This window comes from Convolutriloba macropyga, chromosome 6, assembly GCF_964194025.1.
Source record: "Convolutriloba macropyga chromosome 6, txConMacr16.3, whole genome shotgun sequence".
NCBI classification, from domain to species: domain Eukaryota; kingdom Metazoa; phylum Xenacoelomorpha; order Acoela; family Convolutidae; genus Convolutriloba; species Convolutriloba macropyga.
The window spans coordinates 53,750,374-53,766,620 of NC_134473.1; the positions used below are offsets into that span (position 1 = coordinate 53,750,374).

The 16,247-nt window shown below is 34.2% G+C and overlaps 2 protein-coding genes across 4 annotated transcripts in view; both read right to left on the reverse strand.

Moving 5' to 3' along the window:
• Window positions 1-16,247, reverse strand: part of LOC142341766 (uncharacterized) — a 553,339-nt gene that overhangs the window by 164,074 nt on the left and 373,018 nt on the right. The gene's annotated exons all lie outside the window — the stretch shown is intronic.
• Window positions 2,376-16,247, reverse strand: part of LOC142341761 (glycine receptor subunit alphaZ1-like) — an 87,698-nt gene continuing 73,826 nt past the window's right edge. For all 3 annotated transcript variants that reach the window (XM_075392965.1, XM_075392967.1, XM_075392966.1), the window contains exon 3: window positions 2,376-3,381. In XM_075392965.1, the coding sequence (XP_075249080.1) occupies window positions 2,471-3,381 (911 nt within the window). In that variant the 3' untranslated portion in view covers window positions 2,376-2,470. The remainder of the gene's footprint in view (window positions 3,382-16,247) is intronic.

The following is a 16,247-nucleotide window of genomic DNA, read 5'->3' on the forward strand; positions in this document are numbered from 1 at the left end:
GATGAGCAATCTCCTGCAGTTCTTGAATGAAATTTATGTCGCCAAGGAAAATGATCCAACTGCTCAAGTCATTGCATTTTACAGTGACTTTTCCAAAACATTCGACACCACGAACTGCTCATCTTCAAACTATGTGACATCCAAACTATGTGACTATGTGAGGTGGATGTTTCTTGGACATCCTATACGACTACCTAAATCAGCAAAAACAATACGTACGAATTGAAGATCACACATCGAAAGAATCACTGACCAGCGGAGTACAACAAGGCTCCCTACTGGGGCCTCCACTCTCTTGCATCTTTATACACGCTCTTCCCAATGTTCTAACTTTCAGCCAACCTTTCATTTTTGCGAACGACCTAAAAATCCTAGCCATCGGAAAATCAAACGAAGAAGTCCAAACTGATATAAAGAGAAGTGAGAAATGGGTCAAATCAAATTAAATGAAACCAGAAGTCAATAAATGCCATTTACTCAACTTTCTAGGGACACGCGCATGTATATCATTAAACGGACAACCGCTAAAGTGAAAGAGGGAGCCTGGGAAAGTGAAAGACCTGGGAGTCTACATTGCGGACACGCTAAACTGGAGTACGCACATCGAGCATCGAACCGAGAAAGCAAATAAAGTATTCTACTGCTTGAGGAGAAACGTCGCCTTCAATGTCAAATTCCCATGAAACCAGGACTATACAAATCAGTCATACTACCCGTTTTGCTCTAGGGGCTGAATTGCGCGTACCAATCTAGAACAGATCAGCGGAAGCTCGAAAACTTTCAAAGGCGGGTACTGAAATGGGTGTGCGGACCCCACCGTGGTGACTATGAAGCTCAGTTGAAATTACTGAATGTCCTACCTCTACCCCTCTTCATTCAATTGAATGATCTGCTCCTTTCGAAACTTTACAAAGACATTGAGGAGCACAAAATCAACCTACCCATTCAATCATGGAACTACAAAGAGCAAGTAACGCTGAAGTTAAATAAAACACAAAATGAGCGAAGAAGGACTGCTGGAGTAGTGAACAGAATACATGAGAAAGTCGACTTTAATTGCGAAGTTGGATTAAAGAACAGAATCATCAATCTAATGTGGTGGCACGTGGAAAATCGGTTTTCCGAAAACAACGTCTGCACGTGGCAGCTATTGCACAAATGAGTTGCAGAAACAATTGGACAAATTTCTGAACAGACAGTGGGGGCACAGGCCCCTCCGGGCCAATTGGGAATCCAAAACAAAAACAGTCCGTTTTCTTCACACCAGGAATAAAAACATGCCTGATCACATTCTAGGCTCTTTCTAATTGGATTTTAACTTATTATCTTCAGCGTTTAAGAAATAAATCTTGTCGGCCAAAATACTTTCAAAATCTTTCGCTCATCAAATGGCTGCCAACATGTCCACTTTCTATGATCTGTAACGCAGAGGTCCACAGATCTGTACATTGGACTTCAATTCTGTCTTTTTAGAGCCAGCCTTTAAGATTCGAGATTGTAAGTTATTTATACTTAAGATTATCTTAAGTTGCTTAAGATTTAATACCAATTAAGCACCTTTAAATTGTCTCAAATTCTGCACAATTAATGGCAAGACCTTTAGTGGCCTGTAGGTTCAAAGAAATTGAAGAACTGGAAATTGTTCAGCCAAAAATTTGCGGATTTAGCACTTAGGTTCAGCTAAATGAGTGGTATAAACGTAAATTTCCGACAGTCGGGACTAAGGTATACGTATTGTGATTGTTTATCATTGACCCCAAGATAATGAAAACCATATCGAATCAGCATTTATATTTTCATGCAAATTCACAAAACTTCACAAGAATTAGAAAGGCACGGCATACTACTTCTCCATAGTGCAGCTTTCACTGGTTAATGGCAAATTCTTAATTAGATAATGAGCTCACTGAAAACATAAATTCATTTGAGAGAGGCTTCATCGTTAATTATTACTAACATCTTCCATTATTCCGATACAGCCTATCCATCACGTGCATGGCATCAAATTGTACACATTTAGTAAGATGATTGCTATCTTTTTGATGACCGTTAGATGCTGTTCAGAAGGAACTTAGACGCGTTGCACAAATTAGTACAGTTCCTACAAAATAACTATTCTTAACAGTAATATTTTCATGTATGACACATAAACGTATGCAACATCGCAACATCAAGCAGTCAAGTATTTTCTCAATAAAGTGATTAGATTTCCAAATCAAGATCATGGTTATTTTGGAACGCCAGTACCATCTACAAATTCAAGGACTTTACATGCTTTTGTTTCTCAGTAGCTCGCAGAAGTTGACCGAAAGTGGATCATGTGATTTGAAGTACTCTTCAACTCACAAATCATTCTGACGAGAAATGACCAAATACTGAGCCAGAATCTAACTTTAATTATTTTTTTTATTTATGATTATAAAATTGGTAATATAGACTAAATATACAGAATTCAGGATCACTGATTAACCTATGTTTGCCTCATTACTCCAAACATTAGAATCAGCCAGTACAATATATTGAATATGCCGAAGGATACCGGCATAATTACCCTGGCAGCTTTATTCACATTTTCACCATCCTCCATAATGGACTTTAGGCTCTTGTACTTCTTTCCTTCGAAATTTTTATCCAACACTTTTTGACTTCCACTATTGGAAGCTCGACTCGAAGCCACAAAATCACTGAGAGAAAATTCCAGCATTGCTAAAATAACGAATCCGAAGCATACGTACACATAAATGTCAAGAGCTGTAACTTTACCACTGACGTGCTTCTGATTTTGCGTTGCACTTCTGGTAGCAAGCGTTAAAATTGACAAAACCGTTGTAACACTCAAACTTGCTCTGGCCGGCGTTGCTTTTATATTCACCCAGAACGATAACCAGCTAAGAACAACAAGTAAAAATGCCGGAGCGTAAACTTGAAGCACATATGCTGAAAAATAGCGCTTTAGAGAAATGAACGCCTTCAGACAAGAGAAACCATCTGGACCGTACTGGCACACAGAAGAATCATGTCTGGTTGGCAAAACATCGAAGCCTAAATGATCCCCGTCATTGTTATCAGGGTCGACTAAAACTGCATTTTCAGTTCTCTCAACGTCCCAAACGTATCGAACATCTTCAATAGTATTTCCAAAGCTTGAGAGTTGCAAAGAGCAGTTGACAATATCGAAAGGGAATAACAGAACGTTAGGAGAGCAAGGAGTAACGAGCCGTACTTTTCGTATATATTCAACAGAACCATCACGCAAGAATTCCACTGATTGCTCTTCTGCACTGTAAATTAGGGAATGGACTAATTGGAAGTAGGTATCAGGGTACCACATTACATCCGGTCGTTTTTGCCCGCTAATTTTGATGTTCTCTGTGATGTTTTCTAAAACATTCAGACCGCGTCAAAATTCTATTTTACTCACTGGTTTGTCTATCCACTTTACTCCGTGCATTGCGCAAAACTTTTAGCAAAAGAAGTGAAACATTAAGAGATCTTTTCCGTTTGTGCAATCCCCAGACGCACGTGCCATATTCTTACATGATGATTTACTATGTAATGACACGTGCTCTGTAACTGGGGGACAGATACGGTAAAGATCCCATTAAGTAAAAACAATGCTCGAAAAAAGTGAATTAGCTCATGACTTAAGAGAGCTAGAGAAGGTATCACTGAGTTGAAACAGAGAAGGAACACGCAGGAAATTGTATGCTTGTAAAGTAATTGTCAATTAAAACTTAAATTGATTCAAAAACGAACGTTTTCGAACATTGCGTTCATCTTCAGGTTTAAAAATTAAATGAAATCAATTACACAGTATAAAAACTTGTCTTTGACTCTAAATCTAAGAAATGAGTTAAAATAACATCGAATTTTTGAAACTATTTACAGTTTAAATCACATTTACATTTTATTTACATTTATTACACAAAAATCAATTGAATTTTTTTCCCGGAGTTTTTGAAAATCCCGGGTATATTGCTTTCTATTCCTGAAAAGGGATTTTTACTTTCATTCCTATCTATCTGTTTTTATTTTTTTTTACTTGTTGGGTTTGACGAAATTTCGAAATAACATGTACCAGTATAATTTTTGAATTTCAAAACTAAAATTTTTTGCATTTGAACTAATAATTCAATGTCAATTCCCGCCCCCGGTACTCATCGCGCGTATTTAATTGCGGTTTCAGCTTTCTACTTCAGATCTCTTCTATTGTGAATAGTTTTTCAACGCCGCGACATGTTTCAAGAATCTCCCGTTCAATATTATGCGCTGCACCACAAAACTAAACGACGTAATGTCCCACTGGGAAATCCTTCTTTTGATGCTCCGAAATTCGAGTGGTAGCATTTTGGCTGGTTTGGTCAATATAGATGGAACTGCATCCATTACATGTAGCTTTATTACTAATGAACATCTCAAAACAAATAAAAATTTCAACAAATGAAATTGTATGGATCTGTCTCTATTGTCCAGAAAAAGGTACAACAGATGACATACAGACATTGATATTATTCAATAGTTATATGGATGACATTGTCTACACTGTCAAGGGGAATGCAATTTCTCTTCACAAAAACGTACAATTTACTCTTGAGACACTCAACGAAAAATGAGATCTTGCATTCCAAGCTCTGAACGTAAAAATACGAACAATGAAGAAAAATTAGCTGTCATTGGTTGATAATTGGCTGATACCGGCATAATCTTGAATTTCCGTAGTTAAGGCATCGTTCCAACCTAAGAAGATAAGATTCAAGGGACGGTACCTAGATTTTTCAATGCAACCAGTGAATGTTAATCCTTGATTTAGCTCTTAAGAAAAATCAGGCGATTGGGATTGAAAATCAGTATCCAACTGAGTGGTCATCAAGTATTGTTAATGAGACGTTGGATAAAATAGTCACGCAAGAAAAGATTACAGCAACCCCTCAAAATGAACAACATATCAAAACAAATAAAAAATTTCAACAGAAATGAGATTTAACCAATGTTTTCTGTCCAATACAGAGAAAACATCAAGCAAAAACCTTTGCAAGTAGACTGAAAAATTTTTGTGATATTCGAATCAATTTCACCAAGAGAAAATTAAGAAATTGCTTGCCCTGGAGTCATCTTTGGAAAAACATCCGAAACCGAATATATAAAATTAAATGTTTGGATGCAATTCCATCTATGTTTGTCAAACCAGCCGACATGTAACCTCTAGAATATCCGAGCATCAAAAAAGACTCTCCCAAGAGACAACACCTCACGGAGAATGTTGTAGTACGGCGCATAATAATTAAAGACAGACTCTAGATGCATGTGACGGGGTTGAAAAAAAACTAAAAAAGAAACGATTTTTAACAGAAAACTAAAACCTTAACTAAATACGCGGCATGAGTACAGGGGTTGGAAGTGATATTGAAGTATAAGCTCAAATGCAAAAAAACTTTGGTACAAATTAGTTCGAGTTTTTGTCAACACTAACAAGTACTGGATGACAACAGATAGGAGTCAAACTAAAAATCCCCTTCAAGAAGAGAAAATAGTAGACCCAGGAATTTCACAAACTCCGCAACAAAGATAGAAATTGAATGTTTGTCTAATAAAAGTAATTAAAATGTTGTAAACGTGATTTTAATTGAAAATAAAATCAAAAATCTTGTTGTTATTTTAACTCATTTCATAGAATTAAAGACAGAGTTAAAGACAAGTTTAAATACTTTGTGATATAGTTTAATCGATTGTTAACCTGACGATAAACGCAATGTTCACAAACGGGTTCTTTTTAATTAAATTAATATAAGGTTGACAATTCTTTCATCTCTGCAACTATTGATTTATATAGTTGGAGCTTGTACAGGAAATGTTTTTAAGAATGAATGGGTTGAAGCCAATGGGTTGAAATGCCAATGGGTTGAAATGTTTTTCATCAAACTATGTTCTGTTAAAAACATGCCGTCGGCCTTGATATCAATCTAGCATCATTATCATCAGTTGTTGTTGATCCATGTATAAAATTATTTCCATTACAAGAGCTGAAAATGAGGTTCGATCTCGAAATCTTGACAGCAATCACAAAACAAGTTCGCAAAGGAATCCAAGTTATGTCGAAATTATTTTTCATGTGGTTGTATCTTCTTTTCGGACAGTGGAAGGCATATGCCACTGCAATGTTTTCATTGCATACGCATAGTAATAGCAACATGACAGCAACACTGGGTCCAAATCGTAGCAAAGGGAAATTCCATCGCAAAACCGGCTTTTTAAGGCTAAAGTGATATCAATTCAATGGCATAGCGTTCAATCAGCTTGATGCTCACTTTTCACTCGCTAAAACAACTGAATCCTGCTTTGATTCAATTCGCTCTTAATTTTTCTTTTTTTCCATCAGATATCCAGCTTCTTCTTCTTTTGTCATGTGTTGTTTGCTCTTGCATTAGTTTGAATTTGGGCAGAGATAGAGATGAGGGACGTGACAGCTGATTTGATAGGTCATACATTCTAAAACGTTCTTCAGGTTTAAAGATATTAAGACCTATCTCCCCTTTCGGATACAAAAAGATTTTCCGTTTTTTTTGTTGTAGGCAGGACTTTTTAATGGTTTAGGTAATAGCTCACCGTTGATTGATTTCTCAAAGTTTTTTTCTTGATATTAGGTGTTATACAAGCTAAGAAGGTGAATTTAGGCTGAATCGAGGAAGTGATTGAATTAAAATTATCTAGAGGTGAAACATTGGCATGAACAACTAGCTTTTTCAAGAACAAATTCTGGTGTTTTAGTGACCATTCTACAATTTTTTTTATACATTTCCAAAACTTTTTAAACTGCTAAGTATTCTACAGCCGACAATCATTTTCAGTTTGTCTTCAACAAAAATCTGGTGTGCTTTTTCAAAAGGATAATTTTGAAATGGCGCGTAAAATGGCGCATGGTAAAAAAGTAACCATTTTTTACCGCGCTTTGAAAAAATCACTTAAATATTTCGACATCACTGTCTGCTGTACTCTGTTTGATGAAGTTGACTTCAGCATTGCGAAGGCTACAAAAAACTAATTTTTTGAGGCAGAGTGTTCCAATTTGAGTTATTGTTTTTATGGGAAAATTGTTTTAATCTATAGTTTCTTCTATTTGAAAAACGGCTCGCCAGCGAGGTATCTTGCACTGTTGCCTCAGAGTAATAGAGAAAAAAATGCTTTCGTGGTTTGAAATGGGTAACGAATGATAACAGGAAATAAAATATGTTGTCTGATCAAAAAATTCTGTGACATCTTGCCGGTTTCGATTCAATAAAAACTGACCTACTCGAATTATTACTATCAGTAAATGGCTCTTCTGATTGCAATCTTATTTCAGTTTTTGTCGGCTCGACATCATGCACTCATCAGTTTGAACTATTTGTAATTTCAAAGCAGGGATATCAAGACGGTTGAAAATTTTTTGAATCGTTCTCAACAAGCCGCCAACCATCTGATCCGAAAATTAATGATCTTGACACATCTGACTGTCAGTTTATTAAAGCAGTTAACAAGCTTTTACGCAATTGACATTAAAACTATAACTTCTCATATTCATAGACCTTCTACATGAAATGCTGTTGCTTCGACTTCAGGAACTAGACCTAGTTTTGATTTAACTTTGATTGATCTGTGAAAAAATATTGTGGGTTTTTGAATATGCCTTATGTTCTTCCCTAAAAGCGAATTCAGCCTTTACTACAACTATTACTAAAATTTCAAACATTTGGGTCATTTTTGGAAGTTGTCTATCTCGATCAATGTGTAACAAACTGATTTCTTAACTATTCGCTGAGAGATTAGTCAAACAAAAAGATCAATTGCTTGAAAAAACACGTTGAAAATCTGCGCAATAGGGGTGACGTTATTTTCAAAATTGATAAACAATTAAATAAAGGAAAACTAAATTAAGAAACGGCCTCCCCAACAACTAATGAATATTGCCTGGTCCGGGGTTCTCCCATCAGATCAGCATCATAAAACTTCATGTGTTTTTCGAAGCTATAACTTAATGAAACTATCTCTCCTTTACACAATGAAGCGGAAGAGAAGAAACAAAAGATCTAGAACTCTCTCTCTCTTGAAAACAAACAACTAATATGCTGAAACTAGATTAAAACTACTAATTGAAGCATCAAACTTTTCGCGCCAACTGATCGTCCTAGAGCCTCGAATGCACAGATTGAGGCTCCTCATGAGAGCTCCCAATGAAACAAAAGATGAAGAACTCTCAAAAACAAAGAACTAATGCCGAAACTAGATGATTGAAACCACCAGCCTCCAAATGAACGGCAGCTCCCATTGAAGTTTTAGCCTTCTTCTCCGTATTAGAGGAAAGCAGGTTTTCGTCCTTGGATTTGACTTGATATCTGTCGGTATCGGTCTTCTTTTGCGCCGAGAAGTTCAGTGCCAGTGGTTTCAGCTCTAATGAAGCTGAGAGGCCAGCTTCAATTCTGAATCAAGGACAAGCGAAGAAAAGTATCTTTCTGAGCGTCATCTAATGTTTAGTCATATTTGTTTTTTCAAACATTTTGCGAATTTTTACGTCAAAATATGATTCGTTGAACCTAACTTTCCAAAGTCCTTTCGCCTTGATTTCTAATTTTGCGTCATCAACAGTGGTCAATGTCCCATTAAGGACAAAATGAGAGCGTGATCCACATTGAAATTGCCTTTGAAGGAGCATAATTTTAGCTTTGTAAATGGTTCACAACCAGAGAGAAGTGCAATGCCATCACAAAAAAAAAAATTTTTGTCAGACCAAAATGATATCAATTCAATTTCATAACTTTCAACCAGCTGGAAATTCCTTATCAACTAATTAGGACGGTTAAGAGGCTCTGGTTAATACGGGATATACTCCCGATTGTGGTCGTTTTTGATTTGATACCAGCCGTATTATCATATTTATTTCTTATGCGATTTGTATTTGATTTAGTCCAGCTTCCGGCAGTGATAAATATAAACGATGTGAAAGTTTAACTTTTTTGTATTCTTTGGCAGATGATTTAATAGTTGTTCAGATTAAAGTACGTTTAGATCACACTAATAATCCGCAACAAAAAGATTTTCCGTTACTTTTTTGCTATTTGAGGGATTGTTTTGTAGATCTGTTAAATTTTTCCCATTTAGCCCGCATATTAGTGATCGACTAACTTACAGACGCTACATATACCAATGCACCTCGTAAGATGATAACTGAAAGCAAGCCCAAGACTTTTCAAGCCGCCATAAATTTTTTTCTGTTACCAAGTAGGCCGGCATTGCTACCCTTGTCCGGTCCACATACTACATTTGAGATGTGAAACAATCGCCAAGGATTTCAAGTAGAGACATTATAACCACCCCATACAATGAAAATGCAAAGGAGCCATCTTGGGTCGCAAACTGGAGAGATATAATTTTTTGTTGATTAAAAGTCAATTTTGACCGTCAGCGATATGAATTATATATAGAATGAGAGACTGACTGAGGGGCAAAACTTTTTGATATCTTTAGGCGAAGTAGTGGTTGAGAACCTTGAAAGAATGTTTTTGAATCTAAATTGAGCTCGCTTCCGAATTTTTATTAACGAAACCCCCACATCAACGATTGAACGATATGTTCAATTAGTTCCTACTGATCCTATATATAGTTTTTTCTAGCAAACTAACATTTTAATGTCTGGATTAATATTTTACAATTGTTTTCAAACAATTCCGCTTAGAGTTTCGCCACAACTTGTCCTTTGTTCACCGGGGCATTAATCAACAGCTATTATTTTTCATGAATTATATGGAAGGAGCATCAAGAGAAAAATTGCGTTTCGCTAACTTATGGTTTTGCATAGATCAGTCGGGGACGTTTTGAAAGATTCGAGTTTTATTTAAATTGGTCGAATCTAAAAAAAGTGTTTTTAGCTTTTTGTATCAGCTTTATGTTCTTTCCTAAAATTCAATTAACTTTTACTAGAGCTATTCTTGGGTCCATTTTTTAGGCTGTTACTCTCGATCTCAATGTGATTAAAAAAAATTTGATTTTGTAACTATTCGACGAGAGATTAGTCAAACAAAATATCGATTGCATCGAATAAACACATTCAAAAACTGCGCGTTTGTGTTAATGTTAAGTTCAAAATTGATGTACAATTACGCAAAAAGACTAAAATAAAAATGACCTCCCCAAAAACTGGTGAATATTGGCTGGTCCGGGTTCCTCCTATCACCCACCTCAGCATCTCAGCATCATAACGCAATTTCTGTTTTTCGAAGCTACCATAAATTGAAAATATCTATCATTTTTACACAAGTAAGCGGAAAAAATTACAACTATTGAAAAAAAGAACAAGTGCTGCAACAATATGATTCAAAACAACAGCTCACATTCACTGGTACTAAAATTTTAAACTCGCGGGCCAATTTTCCGAAATCGTTTTTCCCAATCAATAAGTAAAAAATGGTCCTGCAACGATTTGATGAGAGATTAGTCAAACAAAAAATCAATTGCAATAAAAAATTTAAGAACTGCGCTTTCGAGATAACGTTAAGTTCAAAATAGATATACAAATAGTGAAAAAACTAAACTGAAACCGGCCTCCCCAAAAATGATTTGGGGAGGCCCAAATCTTTTTAAACGGCCTCCCCAGTTTTTCCAAATTGTATATCCTAACCAATATGTTAAAAAAGGTCTTGCAATTGTTCAATGGGGGTTTAGTGAAACAAAAACATCTATTGCATTAAAAAACTCATTTAAGAACTGCGCTTTCGTGGTAACGTTAAGTTCAAAGTTGATATACAGTTAGGCAAAAATCCAAATTAGAAACGGCCTCCCTAAAAAATGATGAATTTGGGCAGGTCCGGGTCCGTCCCATCACATCGGCGTCAAAAGGCAACTTGTGTTAATCGAAACTAACAAGAAATGAAAAAATTTATCAATAAAATACAAAAAAGTGGAAAGAAATAAAAACAAAAGATATATAAATCTCCAACACAAAGAACCAATGCCAAAACTAGATGATTCAAAATAACGGCTTCACTTCTTCAACAACAGCTCCCATTGACTACCTCTAAAGTTTCAAACTTCCACATTTCTTTTTGAAACTGTTTATCTCAATCAATGTGTTAACAAATGATCTTGCAATTATTCGATGAAAGATTAGTAAAAAAATCAAATGCATTAAAAACTCATTTAAGAACTGCGCTTTCGTGGTTACGTTAATTTCAAAATTGATGTACAATTAAGCAAAAAACCGAATTAAAAAACCTCCCAAGAAACTGATGAATAATTGCAGGTCCGGGTTCCTCCCATCACCTCGGCGTCATAAAGCATTTCGTGTTTTTCGAAGCTACAATGAGACTATCAAAGCAAAAGTTTCAATAATTACTACGCGAACAGTGATAAAAGAAAACAAAAGATATACAAATCTAGCAAACAAAGAACTAAGGCCGAAACTAGATGATTAAAAATAACAGTTTCCCTTCTTCAACTACAGCTCCCAATGACCTCTACTAAAATTAGCACGCGGGAGATTTTTAAAATTTTTAATCCCAATCAATGTGTAAAAAACTGATCTTGCAACTTTTCAATGAGATATTAGTCAAACAAAATATCGAATACAGTTAAAAACAATTAAAATCCGTGCTTTTGTAAAAAAAAATTACAAAAAATCTAAATTATAACCGGCCTCATCAAAAAATGATGAATATTCGATATTGGCTGGTCGGGTCCCTCTCATAAAAAACAATTTGTATTAAACGAAGCTATCATAAAATGAAAAAATTTATCAAAAAACACAAACAAGCGGAAAAAATAAAACAAAAGATATATAAATCTCGAAAACTAAGAACCAATGCCGAAATTAGATTATTAAAAATAACAACCTCCCTCCTTCAACAACAGCTTCTACTGACTACTACTAAAATGTCAAACATCCGGGCCTTTTTCGGAAATTGTTTATCCTGATCAATGTATAAAAAATTGATCTTGCACTTCTTTCATAAAATATTAGCCAAACAAAATAATCAATCGCATTTAAGAATTGCCCATACGTTGTAAGGTTAAAATAATATACAAAATGTAACTTCTAAGCATCAACTAATTTTTGTTCATATGGGTTCTTTTTAAAAATTTTGTGATACTTCACACAGGATTTTGTTCGTTGAACCTGAATTTCCAAAAAAAATTTGCATTGATTTCTAATTTTGCGTCACCATCAGTTGTCAATGTCCCGTTTAGGACAAAAGAAGGGCATGATCCACAGTGAAATTGCCTTTGAAGGAGCAGAATTTTAGCTTTGCATATAGTTCACAACCAGAGGGAGATGCAATGCCATCACAAAAAACATTTTCGTCAGGTCAAAATGATATCAATTCACTGGCAAAAATTTCAACCAGCTTGGAGTTCCTGTTTCCACCAATTAAGACGGTTGAGAGGCTCTCGTTAAGATTGAATATGCTCTCTATTTTCGTCGTTTTTGATTTGATATCATGCTCTATTATTATTTTTAATTCTTATACGATTTGTTGTTGATTTAGTCCAGCTTCCGGCAGTGATAAATATAAAGGTTGTGAAAATTTAAATTATTTTTTGTATTCTTTGACACGGTGTTCAGATTAACGTACTTTTAGATTACCCTAAAAATCCGCAACAAAAGATTTTTCCGTTACTTTTTTGTTTACTGTTTGCGGTATTGTTTTGTAGATCTGTTAAGTCTTTCCCATTTTAGCCCTCATATTAGTGATCAGCCAATTTACAGACGCAAAATTTTCCAATGCACCTCGTATGATGATAACTGAAAGCAAGCCCTCGATTTTTCAATTAGTCAAAAAAATTTTTCTGTCACCAAGTAGGCCGACATCGTTACACTTGTCCGGTCCGCATACTACTTTTGAGATGTGAAACAATCGTTAAGAAGTTCAATTAGAGAGATTATAACGAGCTCTTTAGATTTATTGTAATGGCAGCTGTTAAACGTTATTATAGTTAAATAGTCAACAGTTCAGAATAAAAAGTGGATTAATTTTAATTGTTTTGTTAAGGAGAAACAGCAAGTTAAAAAACAATTTAAAAACAACAAAAACTGTCAGATAGTTAAAAGATAGAATCGAATTTCGTTCAACTAATAACTGATGCCATTGAAACCTTAAAAGAACAAATCTGGTTTGCGTGTGTTTACATGACGCCAAATTGCAATAATGTAGTCAATTTCTTGTTAGTCGGAAGATATCTCGACAGCCTAATGGCTGACCCCGGAACAAAACGCGAGATTTTAATGTTAATTTTTAAACAAAATAGCAAAAAAGCTAAAAACTTAAAAAATATTTTATTCGGCAAAAATCTTTCAGTTTATCAAACAATAATGAGCCAACGAGGGCATCCAATGAGGTACGCTTTTCATGTCTTTTTTAAAGAAACTAGAGTGAAAGTATTTTGTATAACAGATAATCATACTGTAGAAGGATATTTGACCTGAATGGCATTTTAGAAAAATATCTTCAATCTCTGAGAAACAGCAATTGGCATAAACAACAGAAAGACTCGAAATGTATCTCACATACAATTTGAGGTCAACAGAAGAAATTTAGAACTATTACCGATTGACAGCGCTTTCAAAAAATTACTCAAAATGCTAAATGAGGCCTTAAATATTCATCTCCCTGGAAAAAATCGTGCACGAACAAAGAACTAAAATTTGGTTGACAATGAAATTCAAAATTTACGGACAAAAAAGTAGTCTGAGGAAACTCGCAGACACAAGTGGATGTCCAGAAATCAACGAGAATTTTCAAAAAACTTGTAAAAACGTTACATCACTCATCAGGTCTAAAAAACAAGCTTTTCTTAACTAAAGTCTACTTGATACCGGATTGGTAAAAATAAGAAACCTTTTTTTCAGTTTTATAGTTCTTTAGCCGGCAATTCAGAATACTAAAATGTTTTTTTTGCCCACAAACAAAGTAAAAGAGTTTAACCAGTTCTTATCAAACATCAGAAAAGAACTAATGATGAATTCGTTAACCAAAGTGCTGTAAATATGGAAAACCAGAGCCCTATTATGTTCTTGAAATCAATATCTGTGATTGAAGTAAATTCTTCTATCAACAACTGTAGAAATAACTTTAGACTTGATTGCTATAACTTGAACTACTTTCTCATTGAAACAGTTTCTTACTATTTAACAGCTTCTTTACAACTAATGTTTAACATGCAACTGAAACCGAAACTGGTTAAGGTCCAGAATGCCGGGAAATTCAAAAACTAACACACTTTGTCAAACACGGAAATAAAGATGACACATCCTATTTCTAGCCAACTTCGTTGCTACCAATTATAGGGAGGATTTTTGAGCCAATTATCTTTGATCAAATTCAAAACTTCCTAAACGCTTTTGAGATTCTCTCAGATTCACAATTTGGCTCCAGGTACAGGAAGAACACGGTCGATGCCATAGCAACCTTAATAGAAGTAATAAGATCAAATCTGCTCAACAACAGCAATAAAAAACAAATGCAACTTTCTAGATCTGAAAAATGCTTTTGATACTGTCATTCACAGCATCCTATTGCAAACTAGTTCCAAACATGGTCTTCCCAGTCCAATATACAACAATTTGAAACCATATTTGTCCAAAGGAAAGCAATAAACGTTAATTGGAAATAAGAAGTCCGAACTGACGCTATAGAACTAGACGTTCCTGGAACTCTATTGTTTATTATATACATGAATCAGATGTAATTTTATATGTCTATAACATTGTTGTAAAGAACAGAGGGTTAGCATCTAAAATTGACTAAGATTATCACAAAGCATTCAATAACGTTAATGATTGGCTCATAAAGGACAAAATCATACTGAACGCGGAGAAGCAAAAAGCATTCTTTTGTAACAAGATATTAAAGAAGCGCTGTGTCAAACACTACATAAAAATACTAAAGTTGAAGAAAAACAAATTTCCAAATACCTAGGTATCTTGATAGGCAATGGACAAAGTTTCTCAAACAATCAAAGAATGTGGTGGCAAAACTCTTGTCGAATTGGTCTATCTTTTATGGACTGAGAAATGTTTTGAGGGAAACACAAAAGCGACTAAAACATACATACAACCAACAGTATATTATGGTGTCATGGTATACGGGTCATCAACAATCACAACAAATAGGGAAACATACAAAATTGTCAAATGTATCATGCGGCTAATTTTTCAACAAAGAAATCTTGAAAACTTTTTCAAAGAAAGGCCAAAACAAAGAATTTGTTTAGCATATGAGGTACTCAAGCAAAACGATAAAAATTTAAGGAGACAATGTAATATTTCATCAATATCAAAGGATTTCTCAATGCAAACCTGGCTGAGAAATGCAAACGATTAATTAAAAACCAGATAACTCTAGGTAAAAATCTAGAGCACTGTTTTTCAATAATAGTTAGGACAACACGGGTCTTAAGAGTTGTTCATGGATTTGATGATGAAAGATTCGTAAAGATTGAAAACACGTCTACCCCAGAGATAAGGAATTTCTGTCATCAAATTTTAGATAAAAATATTTAATTAATGAACATCGCAGCTGAAATGTGTTCCTAAACCAGAACTATGTTTTGTGCACGTTTAATAGTACCTAGACAAATCATCCTTCCTTTCTTTTTTTCTTTTTATTTTGAATCTTTTTCTTGAAAAAAAAATGAATGAAACATTTGAGAACGGGCCATCGAACCGAAAGTGCACTCCCTCAGTCAAAGATGTGATTGTAACTGTGAAGATACTTATTGACTGATGAAAACGATTCATTGTTTTTATTGTTTTATTATTATAATTTATTAACATTATAATCATTTTTTTTTAAATATTATTATTATTATTATTATTATCATTATTATTATTATTATTATTATTATTATTATTATTATTATTATTATTATTACTATTATTATTATTATTATTATTATTATTATTATTATTATTATTATTATTATTATTATTATTATTAGTATTATTTTTAATATTAGTATTATTATCATCATTACTTTTATTAATACTATTATTATTATTTTTATTATTTGTATTTTCATTATTATAATTATTCTTATTGTTATTAATATTATTATTATTATTATTATTATTATTATTATTATTATTATTATTATTATTATTATTATTATTATTATTATTTTGATTATTATTATTGTCAAGAAGGATGTTTGAGAATGCGAGTTGTCTAGTAATCTGTGGATTTAATGTAGTCCTAACTGGGTTCGACCAAACCAGTTGGTTA